Source organism: Hypanus sabinus, chromosome 10, assembly GCF_030144855.1.
Source record: "Hypanus sabinus isolate sHypSab1 chromosome 10, sHypSab1.hap1, whole genome shotgun sequence".
In the NCBI taxonomy this organism is placed as follows: domain Eukaryota; kingdom Metazoa; phylum Chordata; class Chondrichthyes; order Myliobatiformes; family Dasyatidae; genus Hypanus; species Hypanus sabinus.
Window position 1 is genome coordinate 26,673,414 of NC_082715.1, and position 20,486 is coordinate 26,693,899.

At 43.6% G+C, this 20,486-nt stretch overlaps 1 protein-coding gene across 4 annotated transcripts in view; it reads right to left on the minus strand.

Annotated features, from left to right (window-relative positions):
* Positions 1-20,486, minus strand: part of arhgap18 (Rho GTPase activating protein 18) — an 86,961-nt gene that overhangs the window by 23,879 nt on the left and 42,596 nt on the right. For all 4 annotated transcript variants that reach the window (XM_059981546.1, XM_059981548.1, XM_059981549.1 and 1 more), the window contains 7 exons: positions 19,441-19,646; positions 17,232-17,307; positions 16,262-16,410; positions 7,184-7,349; positions 5,843-5,934; positions 4,593-4,670; positions 1,303-1,462 (listed from right to left, as the gene is read on the minus strand). In XM_059981546.1, the coding sequence (XP_059837529.1) occupies positions 1,303-1,462; positions 4,593-4,670; positions 5,843-5,934; positions 7,184-7,349; positions 16,262-16,410; positions 17,232-17,307; positions 19,441-19,646 (927 nt within the window). The remainder of the gene's footprint in view (positions 1-1,302; positions 1,463-4,592; positions 4,671-5,842; positions 5,935-7,183; positions 7,350-16,261; positions 16,411-17,231; positions 17,308-19,440; positions 19,647-20,486) is intronic.

Genomic DNA, 20,486 nt, shown 5'->3' on the forward strand with positions numbered 1-20,486 from the left:
AACAGCTCTCTCTGTATCAGACTGGCCAGGCTAGCACATCTGGACAGGTAGGATGCAATATCCACTTGTTTCAGAAGCAAAATCAGATTTAATATCACCAGCATATGTTGTGAAATTTGTTAACCTTGCGGCAGCAGTACAATGCAATACATAATAATAATAATAATACAGAAAAGGCTGAATAAGTATATATAGATATTAAAAAATATTCAGTGTTATATAAAATGGTTAGATTAAATAAGTAATGCAAAAATAAAAATAAAAAAGTAGAAAACAGTAGTGAGGTAGTGTTCATGGGTTCAATGTCCATCCAGAAATAAGATGGCAGAGGGAAAGAAGCTATTCCTGAGACAGCCATTCGAGACAGGCAGTTAGAATGCTCTTCACAGTACACCTGTAGAAATTTGTGAGTGCTTTTGGTGGCAAATCAAATCTCCTCCAACTCCTAATGCAATATAGCTGCTGTCTTGCCTTCTTTATAGTTGGGTCCAGGTTAGGTCTTTCCACTTCTGATCCCTCTACGAGGGCTGGTGGGTGTTCCCTTGTCTTACCCTTTCTGATGTCCATAATCAGTTCTTTGGTCTTACTGACATTGAATGCAAGGTTGTTGCTGTGACACCACTCAACTAGCTGGTATATCTCATTCCTGTATGCCCACTCATCACCATCTGAGATTCTGCCAACAATGGTTGTATCTTCAGCAAGTTTATAGATAGCATTTGCACTGTGCCTAGTCACCCAGTCATGGGTGTAAAGAGAGTAGAGCAGTGGGCTAAGCACACATCAAATGATCTTGTCTGGTGTCTCAGGGTTGAGTGTGTCTGCACCTGCACCGCCTCCCACCCTCGGCCCTCCTCTGCCATTGGTCCTATACCTTTCCCACGGCACTCTCCCCTCATTATTCCCCACATCCTTTGCTCCCACCAGATTTACAAGCTCGTTTTCCAATCCACGCTAATAAATACAGCACTGTGCAAAAGTCTTAGGCACTATAGCTAGATATGTGCCTAAGACTTTTGCACAGAATTATTATATAGTATTACATTCCAAAAAACACATTTATCAGCTTTCTATATTAAACATAATTTATCAAAATCCTGTGATAACATATGTATACAGTATGCACAAATACATGCTGTTTCCATTTTTTGAGTATCAACACAATCACACCAGGAGATAAATAACTTACCTTTTTACTTTCTAGCTTGTATATATATTCTTACATTTCATAAAATGGATGTATCAATTATTCTGAAAACTGTGTACAGTATGCACTAGCATAATAGGAAATTAATCACTCACTTTGTACAGCCAGGAATGCATCAAGGTACTCAAGAGTGACGAGTGGATGTGGCAACTCTCTTATAAAAAGCTTCAGTACACTTGCTGCATCATGTTGTTGTACATGTCCCCATTTCACCGTTCCTTCATAGAACTTTGCTTCTAGCTCTTCACACAAACACTTAAAACACATGGGGAGGAAGATCAATATAAGATAATGGTTCATGCTGAAATAAGTGCATGCTCTTTTTTCACTGCACAGATGTGCCCTTCCCCTGCATACATCATGCTTAACAGCCTTATGGGTAACCCAATTTCTTCATATTATTTTGCTCTACCATTATATGATTGAACAATTTTCTGATCCATTGAATTAAATTCACTTGATTCTCTCTGGTATTATTGACCCAAATTCAACTCGGTGAGAGTCTGGTCAGTAGAAGGCTGGGAAAAGTACGTGGTAGAATCACCAACATCAAACTGGTGAGATTATAAACCTAGGCTTTTATTAATTGATTGTCCGATCACATTAGAAAATAATGGGGAAATATGTTCCTTTTAAAAGGTTTCACTGAAATAGATTAGAAGTTCCTTCACACTTCCCTGACAAAAATGCCATGAGGCGGAGTTTCTGATTAACCTGGAGCACAGTCATTTTGGTCACCTTTATGCACACCTTGGTAGTCACTGAGGAACATGGCTCCTCAGTTTTCAATAGGATTTTCTTTCTCCATGGCACTTTTTGACTGGCGTAAAGTTATATCAAACTACGTCTGGAGTATTGCAATACAATATTTGTTCAATAGTTACGTTCTTATTGACTCACCAAACAATCAGCTTTTACTAACCTTATTTCTCCTGAAACTGTATTATTTAAAGGGGAAAACTGGTTCAAATTTTTTTCCTGACATCTTATCACCAAAAACAGAACCTCACATCTATGATAACTTTGCCTCAGAGTTATTCCAGACAGCTACTGATGATCTCTGCTATCTGCTGCATTAGGGACATCACCTAAGCTGCAAGCACACTGAAAAGAGACTGCATCTTCTGTTCCTAGAACTCACAGGAGCAGACAGAATAGATGCTGGAATTTACCCAAATTACAGGACTTCCTAAAGTACAGGCATTCAAACTCTGCACTGGACCACTACACAGATCCCCCTGGCTCCTTCCTACTAAGTGTGTCCAGCTGTAGTCCTAGAGGGCCACAGTAGTCGTAGTCAAGTCAAGTCACTTTTTAACTGTCATTTTGACCATAACTGCTGGTACAGTACATAGTAAAAATGAGACAATATTTTTTCAGGACCATGGTGTTACATGACACATTACAAAAACTAGACTGAACTACATAAAAAACAACACAGAAAAAAAACTACACTCAACTACAGACCTACCTAGGACTGCATAAAGTGCACAAAACAGTGCAGGCATTACAATAGATAATAAATAGGACAATAGGGCAGTAAGGTGTCCAGAGTACCCCTGCGCAATAAGTTTGCCTTCAATGGCACTACTCTTCACCGTCTGACCAGATCCCTGTGTTTCTCTCCTACAGCCCTACTATCATTCCCTCCGTTCACTGAGGAGCAAAGTTCCTTTGTTACCAGAAGAGTATTCTGTGGATTATGGTGTGTTACTTCAAAAGCTGGCAATAAAAATCTCATTCTGATATCTGCAGCAACTCAAAAGGAAATACTGAACCGATACTGACTACGTTCAATACTGGTGTTACAGGGGAAACCCATAAATTATTTACAACTGAACCTTTTGTTATCTTAAACTTTCACAACCAGCGGTAGGGAGGCCCACAACACTTCCTTAATAGATAGAGGAATCTCTAGGCCTCGGGATACAAATTTTGAAAGAGCAATGATTCAGAGAATTTCAGATTGTTTCTCCCTTCGTCTGTTTGTGAAGGCTCGCAGATTCCTGGCCTCCATCATTAAAGTCTGCTGTTGTGTTGTTTGCAATTGATATTCTCCAACTATATTGACTGAAGGGTGTGCTGAAACAGAACATATATTCTCCTCACTGGGCTCCACGTGCCTGCACCCATTCTTTGGACCATGGACGAGGACCATGAACAAATTTGCTGTACTCAAATATGGCAAAAACATCTTTTATAATCTTCATTGGGTAATGGATATCTTCAGAGGTCCATTAAAATTTTTTGGTCTGGAAGATTCTCACCTTGCCAAAACACCAAACTGGGTGCCTGGAGGTAAAGATGGAATTATACAGCATGTAACAGGCCCTTCATTCCAATTCATCTGTATTGACCTGGTTGAAAAGTCTCAGTGGAGTGGATGTGGAGAGGATGTTTCTTACCATAGGGGAGTCCAAGACCACAGGACACAGCCTCAGAATAGAGGGGTATCATTCTACTTTAGTCAGAGAGTAGTGGGTCTGTGCAATTAGTTGCCTCTGGTGGCTGTGGAAGCCAAGTTTTTATGTATATTTAAGGCAGAGTTTGATAGATTCTTGATCAGTTAGGGCATGAAGACAGGAGATAAGGCAGGAAATCGTGGCTAAAAGGGAAAATGGATCCGCCATGATGAAATGGTGGAGCACACGATGGGCCAAATGGCCTAAATCTGCTCCTATATCTTACGGATTTTTGTCTTAAACTCGGCCCATTTGCTTGCTTTTGGTCCCCTGTCCCAAATGTTTCCTATCCATCCACCTGAAGGAATGTCTTCTAAACACTGTAATTGTACCAGCCTCTAGCATTCCATTTGGCAGTCTATCTCAGGCACCTATCACCCTCTAAATCATTCTGCACGAGGCCATTATATTTTAACCAACTTTCTCCTTGTACAACAAATGAGATACAGGAACGTCTTTACTTTTGTCTGCTCTGATTCATCTGCCATTGTCACCTCAAAATATTAAGTAAATTCTCCCTTCCAGTCTCTTCATTCATTAGACAGACTACTTGCCTGTAAATTAATTTTTCATACCCTTCTCTATTCATTCATATAATTTGGTCTATCTTACCACACTCATGTGTTATCTCATGGGGAGAAGTACATTTCTTGTTTGATATTCCAACGCAGCTGGAAAATTTGGACATTTCATTAAATGTCTCTGTCACTGTGTCTCAAAATCTTTCTTTTCCACTTTCTAAAAGTAGTCAGCAACTTAAACCATTGAAAGCGCAATAAAACTGCAGACATGTTTAGCCACGTTCTTCTCAGCTCTCCTCTTGAAACACTCTTCCCAAGCACTGATGCAATACTAGAAATAGTCACGTGAAACAATCTATTTAAGCGTTGATGATATTAAGACATAGTTATTACATAATATACCTTAACTCTTGATGCAAGTCCAGGTACTCGTAGAATTCCTTCGGTGTTTAAGCCCTCTTCCTCAATGTGGGAAATGAGCTGTAAAGTTTTATTTTTGTTTATTAATAATGTTAACCAAAAAATTAGATATGACAGATCGGCAACTATATTTCTCTTTAACCCAAGCATGTACAATGACATTAATGATCAAATGTTCAAAGGTTAATTTTAATTTCACTGTATGTATACAGTATATAACCTGAAACTTCCACAAAAAAAAGAAACCCCATAGAATGAATGATAGAAACATCAAAGTCCCAAAGCCCCCACTCTCCCCATCGCCTTGCACATTAGAAACAATTTTTTATACATTATTGTGAAATATAACAGAATTAGTATTATACCAACCTGAAATAATAAAGACATCAAAGTTACCTTAGCAAATACACTTTCTAAACAGGCCAATTGTAAAACAAAATGAGTCATAGAAAAGTACAGCACAGTAACAGGACCACCTAGTCAATGCCAAACCATTTAAACTGTCTACACCCATCGACCTGCACCATCCATACCGCTATCATCCATGTACCTATTCACACTTCTCTTAAACATTGAAATTGAGCTTGTATGCACCACTTGCACTGGGAACTTGATCTGCATTGTCATGACGCTCTGAGTGAAGTTTCCTCTCATGCTTCCTTTAAAATTTTCACCTTTGGCCCTTAACCCATGAATCAACGGGCTTTATTTCTGGTGGAACAATAATGAACGCAGTCATCTAGTCTCTATATTATAAGGGCTTAAAAAGCAGGGCCAGAAAAGCAGAGCAAAATGACTCTTTTCCTTCTCGAATACAAAGGGTTGAAGGACGAAATGATAAAGGCTTTAATCTAACCTGATTTGATAAGACAAAGAGAAATATTTCTATTTGTATGAAGTCCATAGGCCATAAATATACAGGACTAGATAAGCATATGAAAGAGAAGGGATTAGAAAGTCAAGCTGGGTAAAGAAACATGGGAGGAGATTCTTGTGAGCTGGATAAGACCAACTAAATGTTTCTGTACTGAATGCTATATCTACCACATTATCACTGAACTCTGTGACCAGGACAGCAAATTAAAACCCTGCTCAGTTATAGTGCTACTCACTCAGTTTCTGGGTTGGGTTGCATAACAAGGTGCTAAAATAAATGTGGGCTGCATCATCAAGCCGTCAAATCTTCAATAATTGGAACTTTCAACTCAAGGTGCGCTGGATTCTGTACTTACTTTCTGAATTATAAGTGGAACCTTGGTCCCAGGAACTTTTTTGTGATCATGTTCCAAGAGCAATGGAAGTGGAACGCCAAACAATCCAGTTTCTGAAACGAAATGTTGAAAATTCAATATTCACTGAACTTTGAAGGACACCATGTTGCATGACAACAGAGAACTACTGACATAACTAGTTCATTTAACGACAGATTATGCAAAGAAACTGATTAAGATTTATAAAAGGATAGAGAACTTCAATTCAGAAATGAAGTTATTATATACCAATTCTTTTATGTTAGAGGACAAAGGACTAGCTTCTACTGAGCAGGGAAAGAGAATGATGATTAGTTACTGATCTTTTCCAAAGGTCCTATATAATGATTAGCCCAAATGGAAGTTGTTGTGGAAGAAATTATCTATGTTTAATATTGATCACCCTGAGAGAATTGCTGATGATGCTATTCAGCAGATATTATTCATGATTATTTGTCAGATGAACCTGCTTGATTTTGCAAATATTGATTTATTTACAACCGTGTCCTATGCTTGCTGTCCTTTGAAGCTTTTGGAGAGCAGAGGATCAAAGACCCTTTAAGTTGTCATAAGGTTAGAAAAGAACAAACTTAACTTCTGCTATCATTATGTTTAGGTTTCTCCTAGCCTAAACATATGAATTTGCTCATTCTGATAATGAATTTAAGGTTTTACCCACAGATCTATTGAGCCAAATACATTGGCTCAATATATCTACCTCATTCAAAGAAAGCCCTCCAGCTTTGAGTCATGTCCCAGCTGTTTTCTGTGGCCTTATACAGCATGGCTTTTCATTATATTTAAATTGTACTTGGACGTGTATTTGAAGGTTTCTGCCTTTACCATACTGTCACACAATGAGATTCAAACACCTACCAATCTACAGGCGAAAACCTCTTTTCCCACCTCCCCTCTAATTCCTCCACCTTTCTATTTACTCTAAACTGCCCATTTACCAATCCAGATTTTATTCATGGGAAAGTTCTATCTTTCCTCTTGATAAGCACAATCACACTTTGCATTGTTGTAGACTTGGGGGTTCCCAACCTGGGGTCCATGAACCCCTTGTATAAGTCCATGACATAAATGAGGTTGGAAACCCCAGTTGTAAGAGAACACTTATTTTACTAACCTATGAATACATATAGAACAGGTGTTAGAATCCAATGTCAGTTCAACTTAAAGGAAAATAATACAATTAAGAATGAGCAAATATATATATGATTTCATGACATGTCAAATATATAGATAGCTTACATGCAATGGTCTATTGAAGTACAAAATCAAGGAGTTTCAAATTTGAACAAAATATATTTTCCTTACCTTTAATCTTAACTTTTATTGATTTATGATGTTTGAAATCTATACCAAGTGTGTCATAGAGTGCAGTCAGTTCGATCAGAGCCAAGGCGCGCACTTTCTTCATGTCCTGAGGTGCAAGGTCTCCTGCTTTGGTTGTCCCCGTCTTATCCTTTGGGAGACGGTAGTTCTTATAAAAGAAAGGTATAATCAGTCTCTGGACACTCCAAAGATCTTCAGAAACAAACATTATTCTGATTTAACTGCTGCATTATATGGAAAGTTATACCCTCTAACTTCTGCATGGCAAAGTTCACAAACAGCAGTGAATAGAATAATTTATATCATTGTTTATTTGATGATATTCCTGAATGGATAAATATCGAACAGAATTGTGGGTGATTGTGCTTATAACATAGATGGTAGACTGATATACAAGCCCCAATTAGTAGGTATGTAGGAGAAAGCGGTAAATAAATTTAAAAGGACTTTCTTCAAAGGAGATATCAGCTCAACACACTGACCAGGGAAGAATTTTCAATGGAGTGTCAGAGAAGAACATAAGAAGTGCCTTTAATGTCAACTATAAAGTTAGACTGTACTTCTCCTTAAAGCAAAAATGATTGAAAGTAGACTTCCGGAGATGTACAACATCAAGACGAGTAAATCAAAAGAAAATAACAGGAAGCCATTCCCTGTTGAAAATAATTCAAGACCAGAAAATACCAGTTCAAGGGATGGGCAAATGATCCCAAGGAGATGCAAAAAAATTATTCAGAGAATGATTATGATTTGGATCATCATACCTCAAAGAATGCATTATCTTATTTAGAGATACAGCACGGGACAGGCCCTACTGCCCAACAAGCTGTGCTGCCCAGCAAACCAGCTATTTATCCCTAGCCTACTCACAGGACAATTTACAATGACCAGATTTCCCTACTAACTAGTGCGTCTTTAGGCTGTGGGAGGAAACTGGAGCACCCAAGGGAAAGGTGGATATTGACCTAATTGAGGTATACAAAATGGAATGGGGAAAAAAGTGTCTGTGGAGAAAGTCCTGGGAAATGGCCCAGACTACAAAGAACTTGCATATTCTACATAGGCCAAGTGGGTTCCTCATGCAGCAGAACAATTATATAATTTAATGAACATTACTTAACCTGGAGTAGGCACAAATGACCATGAAATAAATAAAACATCAGCATGTTTTAGAGTAAGCTCTTACATCTTTTTTCACCACACTCATTTCTTGACTTTTAACTTTCAAAGTTAATTCACACTTCCTGATATCCAATTGAATACAGCCATATAAAATACTGCACATGGCAACAGAAAATGGGTAGCTGTAGCGGTGTGCTACACGCAGCGCTAAAATTACGACACGGAGTCGGTAACTGCAGTCGAAGGAAAAAACTTTATTCGAAATCTTCAGCCTCACTTTTAAGCCTCCCTCAACCTGCCCCCCATGGCGCAGAGGCTCCAAAGCTCTGTGCTCGCAAACCCCCGTAGGCTATCTAATTGTGAGTCGGTTCGGATGTGCTAGGAAATGGGTCGCCACATAACCCCCCCCCCAGAACAGGCGATACACCCCCCAATGTCCACAGTCTGGGCCAGAACCTGCTTGGGAGGTCGGCCTCTGCGCCGAGGTGCCGGAAACTCGGCCGGTTGCGCCAGGTCCACATGGGCCGGTTTGAGGCGGTCCACCGTGAAAACCTCCTCTTTCCCCCCAACGTCCAGCACGAACGTGGACCCGTTGTTCCGGAGCACCATAAACGGCCCCTCGTATGGCTGCTGCAGCGGTGGCCAATGCCCGCCCCTTCGTACAAACACAAACTTACAGTTCTGTAGGTCTTTGGGTTCGCAGGTCGGGTGCCGCCCGTGCTGTGAAGTGGGTATGGGGGCCAGGTTACCGAGCTTCTCGCGTAGTCTGCCCAGGACTGCTGCGGGATCTTCCTCTTGCCCCCGTGGGGCTGGTAGGAACTCCCCGGGGATAACCAGCGGCACGCCGTATACCAACTCGGCCGACGAGGCGTGCAAGTCGTCCTTGGGCGCTGTGCGGATGCTGAGTAGGACCCAGGGAAGCTCGTCTGCCCAGTTGGCTCCTTGCAGGCGGGCCATGAGGGCCGACTTCAGGTGACGGTGGAAACACTCCGCTAGCCCGTTCGACTGTGGGTGGTAGGCAGTGGTGTGGTGCAGCTGAGTCCCCAAAAGGCTGGCCATAGCTGACCACAGGCTGGAGGTGAACTGGGCACCTCTGTCGGAGGTAATGTGGGCCGGTACACCAAAGCGAGATATCCAGGTGGCGATCAGGGCTCGGGCGCAAGATTCGGAGGTGGTGTCGGTGAGCGGGACCGCCTCTGGCCATCTTGTGAACCGGTCCACAATAGTCAGGAGGTGCCGCAGGGGCCCACAATATCCACATGAATGTGGTCAAAACGCCAGTGGGCGGGATGGAACTGCTGCGGTGGGGCTTTGGTGTGCCGCTGCACCTTGGCCGTCTGGCAGTGCATGCACGTTTTGGCCCATTCACTGACCTGTTTGCGGAGTCCGTGCCAAACAAACCTGCTGGAAACCATCCGGACAGTTGTCCGGATGGAGGGATGCACCAAGTTATGAATGGAGTTGAAAACGCGGCGCCGCCAGGCTGTCGGGACGACGGGACGGGGCTGGCCGGTGGCGACGTCACAGAGTAGGGTCCTCTCACCCGGGCCCACAGGGAGGTCCTGGAGCTGCAAACCGGAGACTGCGGTTCTGTAACTCGGAATCTCCTCATCCGCCTGCTGCGCCTCTGCCAGTGTCTCAAAGTCTACCCCTTGGGAAAGGGCATGAACGGTAGGGCGAGAGAGCGCATCCGCCACGACATTGTCCTTACCCGAGACGTGTCGGACATCCATCGTGTATTCAGAGATGTAGGACAGGTGGCGTTGCTGGTGGGACGACCAAGGGTCGGACGCTTTCGTAAACGCAAAGGTAAGCGGTTTGTGGTCCGTAAACGCGGTGAAGGGCCGACCTTCTAGGAAGTACCTGAAATGCCGGATTGCCAGGTAGAGCGCCAACAGTTCCCAGTCGAAAGCACTGTACTTGAGCTCGGGTGGCCGCAGGTGTTTGCTGAAAAACACCGGGGGTTACCAGCGACCTGCGATGAGTTGCTCCAGCACCCCACCGACTGCCGTGTTTGATGCATCCACTGTGAGGGCGGTAGGGGCGTCCATTCTGGGATGTACTAGCATTGTGGCGTTCAGCAAAGCTTCCTTCGTTTGAACGAAAGCGGCGGCGGACTCCTAGTCCCAGGTAATGTCCTTGCTCGGACCCGACATCAGGGCGAACAAGGGGCGCATGATCCGGGCAGCTGAAGGGAGGAAGCGGCGGTAGAAATTGACCATACCTACGAATTCCTGAAGGCCTTTGATCGTGGTGGGTCGGGGAAAGAGGCGGACCGCATCTACCTTAGCGGGCAGAGGGGTTGCCCCGTCTTTAGTAATCCTGTGGCCCAGGAAGTCAATGGTATCAAGTCCGAACTGGCATTTGGCGGGGTTGATTGTAAGACCGTACTCACTCAGTCGGGCGCAGAGTTGACGGAGGTGGGACAGATGCTCCTGATGACTGCTGCTGGCTATGAGGATGTCATCCAAATAGATGAACGCTAAGTCCAGGTCCCGTCCCACCGCGTCCATTAACCGCTGGAACGTCTGTGCGGCATTCTTCAGGCCGAACGGCATGCGGAGGAACTCGAAAAGGCCAAACGGGGTGATGAGAGCCGTTTTGGGGACGTCGTCAGGATGCATCGGGATTTGATGGTACCCTCGGACGAGGTCTACCTTGGAGAAGATCCGTGTGCCGTGCAGGTTTGCTGCAAAGTCCTGAATGTGCGGCACAGGGTAGCGGTCCGGTGTGGTAGCCTCGTTCAGCCTGCGGTAGTCACCGCACGGTCTCCAGCCCCCCGTCGCTTTGGGCACCATGTGCAGGGGGGAGGCCCATGGGCTGTCGGACCGCCGGATGATCCCCAATTCCTCCATCCTCTGGAACTCCTCCTTCGCCAGTCGGAGCTTGTCCGGGGGAAGCCGCCAAGTGCGGGCGTGGAGGGGTGGTCCCTGGGTCGGGATGTGGTGCTGTACGCCATGCCTGGGCATGGCCGCTGTGAACTGCGGTGCCAGAACCGATGGGAAATCCGCCAGGACCCTGGTGAAGTCGTTGTCGGACAGCGTGATGGAGCCGAGGTGAGGGGCTGGCAACTGGGCTGCACCCAGGGAGAACGTCTGAAAGGTCTCGGCGTGTACCAGTCTCTTCCTGGGCAGGTCGACCAGTAGGCTGTGAGCCCGCAAAAAATCCGCACCCAGAAGCGGTTGGGCTACGGCGGCCAGTGTGAAGTCCCACGTGAACTGGCTGGAGCCGAACTGTAGCTGCACCTGACAGGTGCCATAGGTCCTTACTGTGCTGCCATTCACGGCCCTCAGGGGGGGACCCGGTGCCCTGCTGCGGGTGTCGTAACTCGTCGGAGGTAAAACGCTGATCTCAGCCCCAGTATCGACCAAAAACCGGCGTCCCGACCTTCTATCCCACACATACAGGAGGCTATCCCGATGGCCAGTCACCGTAGCCATCAGCGGCGGCTGGCCCTGGCGTTTCCCGGGAACTTGCAGGGCGGGCGACAACGGCGGGCTTCTGTGCTCCACCGCTGGTGGTAAAAGCACCAGTGTTCATTGGGCCGGGGGTTGGCGGGCTCTGCGGCCGGGCTTGGACTGGTTTGCTGCCGGGAGCGTGGCTGGGAGATCTGTGCGATGGACGCCCCGCTCACCTTTTTGGCGTTCCACAGCAAGTCCGCCCGGGCTGCCACCTTCCGGGGGTCACTGAAATCCGCGTCGGACAGCAGCAGGCGTATGTCCTCGGGCAGCTGCTCCAGGAATGCCTGCTCAAACATGAGGGAGGGCTTGTGTCCTCCGGCCAGAGACAACATCTCATTCATTAAAGCCGATGGAGGTCTGTCGCCCAAGCCATCCAGGTGCAGTAAACGGGCAGCCCGATCGTGCCGTGAGAGTCCGAAAGTCCTGAGGAGCAGGGCTTTGAATTCCGTGTACTTGCCGTCTGCCGGGGGCGACTATACGAACTCCGCGACCTGGGCCGCTGTGTCCTGGTCGAGGGAGCTCACCACGTAGTAGTAGCGGGTGTCTTCTGTGGTGATCTGGCGAACGTGGAATTGGGCTTCGGCTTGCTGGAACCATAGGTTCGGGCGCTGTGTCCAGAAACCCGGCAGTTTCAACGAAACCGCATGAACAGAGGCGGCGTCGGTCATTTCTGGTCCCAAAATCGTTTGGACTGTCGGGGTCACCAATTGTAGCGGTGTGCTACACGCAGCGCTAAAATTACGACATGGAGTTGGTAACTGCAGTCGAAGGAAAAAACTTTATTCGAAATCTTCAGCCTCACTTTTAAGCCTCCCTCAACCTGCCCCCCATGGTGCAGAGGCTCCAAAGCTCTGTGCTCGCAAACCCCCGTAGGCTATCTAATTGTGAGTCGGTTCGGATGTGCCAGGAAATGGGTCGCCACATAGCTGCACTTTGTGACTGTAGTCTGACTTTGTGAATATCCATAAATGAAATTGAATAACAAACAGAATTCCTCTTGACTCAATGTTAAATTAAGTCTAATTAATGCAAGCAGCAGCATCAAAACCAACAAAATGCTGTGCTACATACTGTACCTACATTAGGAAAATCTTAAGATGAAGGAAACTCCGGTCCTGTTCTCTAAGCCACAATAAAAATATATAAATATTGAACTGTGACGAAAAACAACCAAGCATTGACTCCTTTTGTTTTAGGTCAGAAGGATGATAGGAACATTTTCATCCTTAAATTGAAACTGATTAACATTTGATTCTAAAGTGCACAGGTTTCTAATTGTGGGGAAAATGTTGTGGAAGGAGTTATGGCAGCCCCAGTAGAGCCAGAAATACCACTTCCTAAATAACAGCAGACAGAATATAAAGAGAAAAAAATGCTATGAATACTCAGCAGGTCTGGCAATAGCTGTGGAAAATGAAACAGAGCCTCAGCTCTTAAACTTTTCATCAGATGAATAAAGATCTAGTGCTTTTACGACGTATGTGATGAATAAACTCTTCTTGGGCTTCTAGCCAGTTACCGATATTGATCACAACCGACGTTTCGATGACAAATTCTGATGGCAGAGTTTGTTATCGAAATGTTGATTATAATCAATACCTGTACTGGCTGGAAGCCCGAGAAGTGTTTATTTTTCATCAAACCTTCATCAGGGACTCAGACATAAAACGATAACTCTGCTTTCAACAGATGGTGTCTGACTTGGTGGTGTTTCCAGTATTTTCAGATTGCCAGCATTTGCTTTCATTTTTTTAAAATTTCCATTTCCATGCTTTCACTTAACTGCCAAGGACATTAGTACAAGGCAATGTATTCCTTTAATAGAACAGAGCTAACTTGGCATTGGAGAATTGCAGGGAATTTATTGATAAGTAGCTTTTAAATTTTCTTCTAGTTTTCCATCTGTTTTGCCCTGCATTTTTGACTCCTCTGAAGGCATAGAGGCATCTGAAATACTTTCAAGGATTTGGCTTCTACCACCAGTTGTTGACTCTTTGCTAATGAATAAGTCCATTAGCCTTTGGTACCTTGCCTTAGCAAGTATTCCTGTATTGCCTATCCTTAATAGATTAGCTTAGGATAACACTACTTCGGTCACTGGTTGTTTGTCTTCAACTGAACAGAGTAATCAATAATGGCAACTCCCAATATAGTGGATCCGGGTTAACTGGAACACACTGCAGTTGCTGGGACTTACTGCAATACAAATCAATGACGTAGATGAGGGCACTAAATGTACTATCTCTATGTTTGCAGATGGTACAGAGCTTGGAGGAGGGGAGTAGGGGAACGGGACCATGTAACCAATGAGGTAGAGAGATTCTGACTAACTGTGGGAGCGAGCAAATATGTAGCTAAATTTGAGGTTATCCAGTTTGCTCTAAAATCAAAGAAACATATTATTATCTGATTAATAATAGACAGGACCTGAATATCTTTGTACAGAGAAAGAAGATAGTTAAGAACAATGTTGGCCCCTTGAAGAATGAATTGGGAGAAATTCTTATGGGAAACAGGGAAATGGCAACAGAATTTAATGCGTACTTTAGATCTGTCTTCACCAGGGAGGACACAAGCAATCTCCCAGATGTATGGATGGGCCAGGGTCATAAGATATCAGAGGAATTGAGACAGATTGACATTAGGAAAGAAACTGTGATGAGTAGACTGGTAGGACTGAAGGCTAATAAATCCCCGGGTCCAGATGGTCTGCATCCGAGGGTTTTAAAAGAGGTGGCTCAGGAAATTGCGGATGCATTGGTAATCATTTTCCAATGTTCCTTAGATTCAGGATCAGTTCCTGAAGATTGGAGAGTGGCTAATGTTGTCCCACTTTTCAAGAAGGGAGGGAAGGAGAAAACAGAGAACTATCGCCCTGTTAGCCTAACGTCAGTCGTGGGGAAAATGCTTGAGTCCATTATTAAGGACGAAATAGTGGCACATCTAGATGGCAGAAATAGGATTAGGCCGAGCCAGCATGGATTTACCAAGGGCAAATCATGCTTGACTAATCTGTTGGAGTTTTTTGAGGGTGTAACAAGGATGTTAGACGAGGGTAAGCCAGTAGATGTTGTGTACCTAGATTTTCAGAAGGCATTCGATAAGGTGCCACATAGGAGATTGGTGAGTAAAATCAGAGCTCATGGCATTGGGGGCAGCGTTTTAACATGGATAGAAAACTGGTTGGCAGATAGAAAGCAAAGGGTAGCAGTGAATGGGTGTTTCTCAGACTGGCTGGAGGTGACTAGTGGGGTACCACAGGGCTCTGTATTGGGACCACAGCTCTTTACGATTTATGTCAATGATTTAGATGAGGGCATTGAAAACTATATCAGCAAGTTTGCTGACGATACTAAACTGGGTGGCAGTGTGACATGCGAAGAGGACGTTAGGAGAATACAGGGAGACTTGGATAGGCTGAGTGAGTGGGCAGATACTTGGCAGATGTCATTCAATGTGAATAAATGTGAAGTTATCCACTTTGGAAGCAGGAACAAGAGGGCAGAGTATTGTCTGAACGGTGTCGAGTTAGGTAAGGGAGAAATGCAAAGAGACCTAGGAGTCCTAGTTCACCAGTCAATGAAGGTGAATGAGCAAGTGCAACAGGCAGTTAAGAGGGCAAATGGAATGTTGGCCTTTGTTACAAGGGGAATTGAATACAAGAGCAAGGATGTTCTTTTGCATTTGTACAGGGCCCTGGTGAGACCACACCTGGAATATTGTGTACAGTTTTGGTCTCCAGGTTTAAGGAAGGACATTCTGGCAATTGAGGAAGTGCAGCGTAGATTCACTAGGTTGATTCCTGGGATGGCAGGGCTGTCTTACGCAGAGAGATTGGAGAGATTGGGCTTGTACACGCTGGAATTGAGGAGGTTGAGAGGGGATCTGATTGAAACGTTTAAGATAATTAAAGGATCTGATAGGATTGAGGCAGGAAATATGTTCCAGATGTTGGGAGAGTCCAGTACCAGAGGGCATGGATTGAGAATAAGAGGTCAGTTATTTAAAACAGAGTTGAGGAAGAGCTTCTTCTCCCAGAGAGTTGTGGAGGTGTGGAATGCACTGCCTCGGAAGATGGTGGAGGCCAATTCTCTGGATGCTTTCAAGAAGGAGCTAGATAGATATCTGATGGATAGGGGAATCAAGGGATATGGGGACAAGGCAGGGACTGGGTATTGATAGTGAATGATCAGCCATGATCTCAGAATGGCGGTGCAGACTCGAGGGGCTGAATGGTCTACTTCTGCACCTATTGTCTATTGTCTATTGATCTATTGTCAATGAGACCGAGGGTTTAGCATTCTGTAACAAAGGCAAATTGTATTTGGCCTTAACTGCTAGAGTGTTTGAGAACAGGAAAAGAGATGCGTCCTCTCTTCACAAATGTTGCCTGACACTGCTATCTGTTTCTTAAACAATGGGATTAATGGCACATGTGCTCTGCCCCCATTCAGTATTATGCTTTGATACCACTTACAGGCAGGGATGCATCGTCGTCTCCCTTGAGCTTAAGGTTGCTTAGTTTTTCTTTCATGTTTGCAGCCTGCTCAGAATATGATATTTCTAGATTTATATCAGCTGTTTGTTGAGTGCCTTCATCTTTCATTTCCAGGCTGATCAGTTGGTCTAGAAGGAAAAGAACTGTACATTACAGACCAAACTGAGTCTTTTTTCAGACGATGATTACCAGCAGAGAAGTGAACTGCAATATTTAACCAACACTAACAAAATGCTGGAGGAACTCAGCAGGCCGGGCATCATCTATGGAAAAGAGCACAGTTGATGTTTCCAGCCAACACCCTTCAGCAGGACTGGAGAAAAAAAAAAGCTGAGTTCCTCCAGCACTTTGTGTGTGTTGCTTGGATTTCGAGCATCTGCAGATTTTCTCATTTGTGATTGCGATATTTAACCTTTGTTTTTTAGCCTCTCTGCGTTACAAAGATAGACAAAGCATTTGCAAGCAAAAAATTAATTTACATTAAAATGCCTGCATCATACGGAGTCCTTCTGAAGCATGACGTTCAACACGTTTACATTCTATTTTATCATACGGCCACAACAAAATGAATAACTTTGGAATTGTGGAAATTTAGAAACAAATGATTTGTTAATTATTGCAGAGCACATCTTATGACTAAAATGTTAAATGCTTGGCCTTTTAAAGTAATTAGCTGATTGATAATTAACAAAAATCCTCAGCTGAATGTAATCCATCAGAACACTAAAAAGATGCGGAAAAGCTCAATAGATGGGACATATAGATAGACAGAATCTGTTTGAGATTAATGACTTCTCAGCAGAACAATGGCTCAAAGAAGGATCAATAAAAGATCAAGACTGAATGAAGTATTTTCTCATTTAGTTTAAAGATTTTAACTAGAACATAAGTAACAAAATCAGCCAATATAAAACAATAACCCGTATATGTTGTAAAATGCACTTCATACTTTCCAGTTTATCAGTGGCGTCGCCCAATTCACTATCTTCTGGTGCAACAGCTGAAGCTTCACTTGATCTTGAGACCTAAAAGTCAACAGAGGAACACTTTCCATGATCCTGAATATAACTCAGCCACACTTTATCAGTGTTTATGGGATCACTTCATTCTCTCCACAGCTGAAGGGTAAAAGGAGGAAATGAGATGGCGGGGTGGCTCTGAAGGAGAAAACCATAACGGAGTGCACATAAAATAAAGGGCAAGATTTTTTATTTTGGCAACCGCAGGGCGAGCCAATGGCTGTCTAGTGTGTGGAAGGCCAGCAGGATATTCAATGTTGTGGGGTATAGATAATCACAGTCTTTTTTCAATAGCAGGGGAGTTTAAAACTAGAGGTAACAGAATTTAGGTGAAAGGGAAAAGATTTAAAAGGGGCCTGGGGGGCAGGGGGCAACTTTTTCCCCACAGAGGGTGATTGGCTCATGGAATGAGCGGTCAGAAACTAACTGTAAAAGCAGGTACAAAATTCAACATTTGGAAGACTTTTGGACAGCTGTGTAGATAGGGATATGGCCCAAATGCGGACAAGTGGGACTAGCTCAGATAGACACTGTGGCCAGCATCAACAAGGTAGGTCAGAGCCTGCTTCTATTCCGAATGACTGTAGATGATGTGATTAAAAACAGTAATGTTCTGCAAAACAAGGATTCCATATGAATTCTGTTTCCTTGCAATAAATTGACAAATTATAAATAAGTACCAATCAACTGTGTAAGATAATGTAATCAATCTTCATTCTGTATTTAATATAGATTGTTTTATGAATAGTCTGTCGTTAATACCTCTGGGTTTAATTAAACTGCATTGAATGTCTACTGTAGGCAATTAAAGAGAAGGAACTGAAGATTGCCTGCCATTGCCCATCTGCTTCTCTCACCACCTCCAATTTCCTTCTACTTTGAATGTTTGTCTTCCTGCATTTGATGTTGTTATGGAGACCATGCGATTAAGGAATATTCTATGCGTGTGCATGTTCTTTCTGTGTCCTTTGGTAGGATGTTGGCAGGACTCCTACTGAAATGCTGCCAATGGCAAAAATGCACATCTCTAGGAAGTTCCACAGTACTCACTCAAGGAAGAGAATTAGAAAACCCTTGGTAATCCAAGTACAGCAATAAGAATCATAGCAGACACTTTTTCCTCCATTCCCCCACAAAATGCCTACCTCCAAGCTACAAGGCCTACTTAATTGTCCTGTCTCCTTATAGAGTATTAGACTCTTCTTAAACAAATCTTCCACTGAGTTTTTTCCAGAAAAGTGTGAAGTGATACCCTCCAGTAGGTTGGACTTGAAGGCAGAGTACAAGATTACTGGTAGGATGCTTAACAGTGTGGAGGAACAGAGTGGCCTTGGATCCCACATCCACAGACGCCTCAAAGATGCCGAGCAAGTTGATAGAGAGGTTAAGAAGGCATATGGAGTGTTGGACCTTCACTGGTCAGGGGACTGAGTTCAAGAACTGCGATGTAATGTGGCAGTTCTATGAAATTTTGGCTGGACCATAGTTGAATTATTGCATTCAGTTGTGGTCACTTCATTATGGGAAGGATGTGCAAACTTCAGAGGGGGTGCTGAGAAGATTTACCAGGTTGCTGACTGGATTAAATAGTGTGTCATACGACAATAGCATTGAGCTAGCAACTCGGCCTCGTAAAAACAAGAATAGCTTGCTAAAGAAACACTGTTATGACGGTACCCCGATAACTCCACTGCCGAGTTAAGGGCTATTCTTCTTCTTCTTCTTTAAAAAACAGACAAGATAATAAAAAGCACAGATAGCATAGAAACAGATCTTTGGAAACAGCTCTATTTCCATCTTTAATATCTCTATTTTTCCCTTTCAGGGTCAGAGATTTATTCTTTTTTACCTACACCCAGAGTGGTAGGTGCACAGAATACCCTGCCAGTGGTGGTGGTCCAGGCAGATTCATTAGGGACATTTAAGATACTCTTAGATAGGCACACAGATGAACAAAAAATGAAGACCAACGGGGAAGGGGTTCGGATGATCTTTGGAATAAGATAAAAGGTTGGCATGACATTGTGGGCCAAAGGGCCTGTATCGTGTTGTACTGCTTTAAGCTGTATGATATGCAGACCTTTAAAGAATCAGATTTCTGCTTCGTTAGACTCTACTCAGGAGATTGTACGCTCTTACCTGTTGACTAAAGATGTCTCGGACATCTGGGATTGGTTGCTTATTCCTTTTCCTCATTGTCATTGTAAATGTTTCAACTCTTCTCTGAACAGCTTCTGCTTGGGTACGGGTCAGGGTGGACAGTAACGTGATGCTTTCCTGGGTATTTCCACTGACCAACCCCGAAAGGCCTGCATCCTTCAGCCACTCTGCCTCCACCTCCCCTTCTACACAGAAACAGAGAGGAGGGAAAAAATTAAATCAAAGACAAGCAGCAACAATTAATCTTATATTTTAAAAAAGACATCACTTCATTACTGTTTAAAGGCATTTATTTACTTAGCGGCTCTTCTTCTGGCTGGATACACAGAAGGTAGCCAAGTATTGATCTGCTAGCATCATGAAATCAAGTATTGATCTGCTAGCATCATGAAATCAAATATTGATCTGCTGGCATCATGAAGCCAAGAATTGATCTGCTAGTGTCATGAAATCAAATATTTTGTCTTTCAAATTTGAGAATTTAGAACGACAGATTTTAAGGATCAGTAATGAAAACACAGTTGCTTCAGATGTAAAACAAAATGGTGTTTTTATCAACTGCAGATTGTCTCATGATATTTTGATCTATTGAAGAAGCCCAATATATTTTAACATTCCATGGAGGATCTCCAATACCTCCTGTACCCGACTGGAGCTCCCACTACAAATAGTGATCAATTCAACTTGTAGTGCCTATTGATGTATCCCTTCACAAATGGACACTTGCTAAGATATGGAAAAGGAGCTGTCCACATTCCACTGCACTTGTAATCAGGGAGTGGACTTCCAAGGGATCTTCTGACCAACTTTTTAATTGTTAAAATTCCATTCAAATGGACACGCATGCAATACAGTGAATTTTGATAATATTGATCTTTTGGTCTCTGGCTATGTTATGAGTGGGTGCAGGAGCCATGCATCTGATCTCTATCTGCACTGTATTCTGTATTGCACATTTATTATGGTAACTAGTAATATGAGTGGGGGCCATGGTAAAAGCAAAGGGAGTAAGTTACGTATTCATG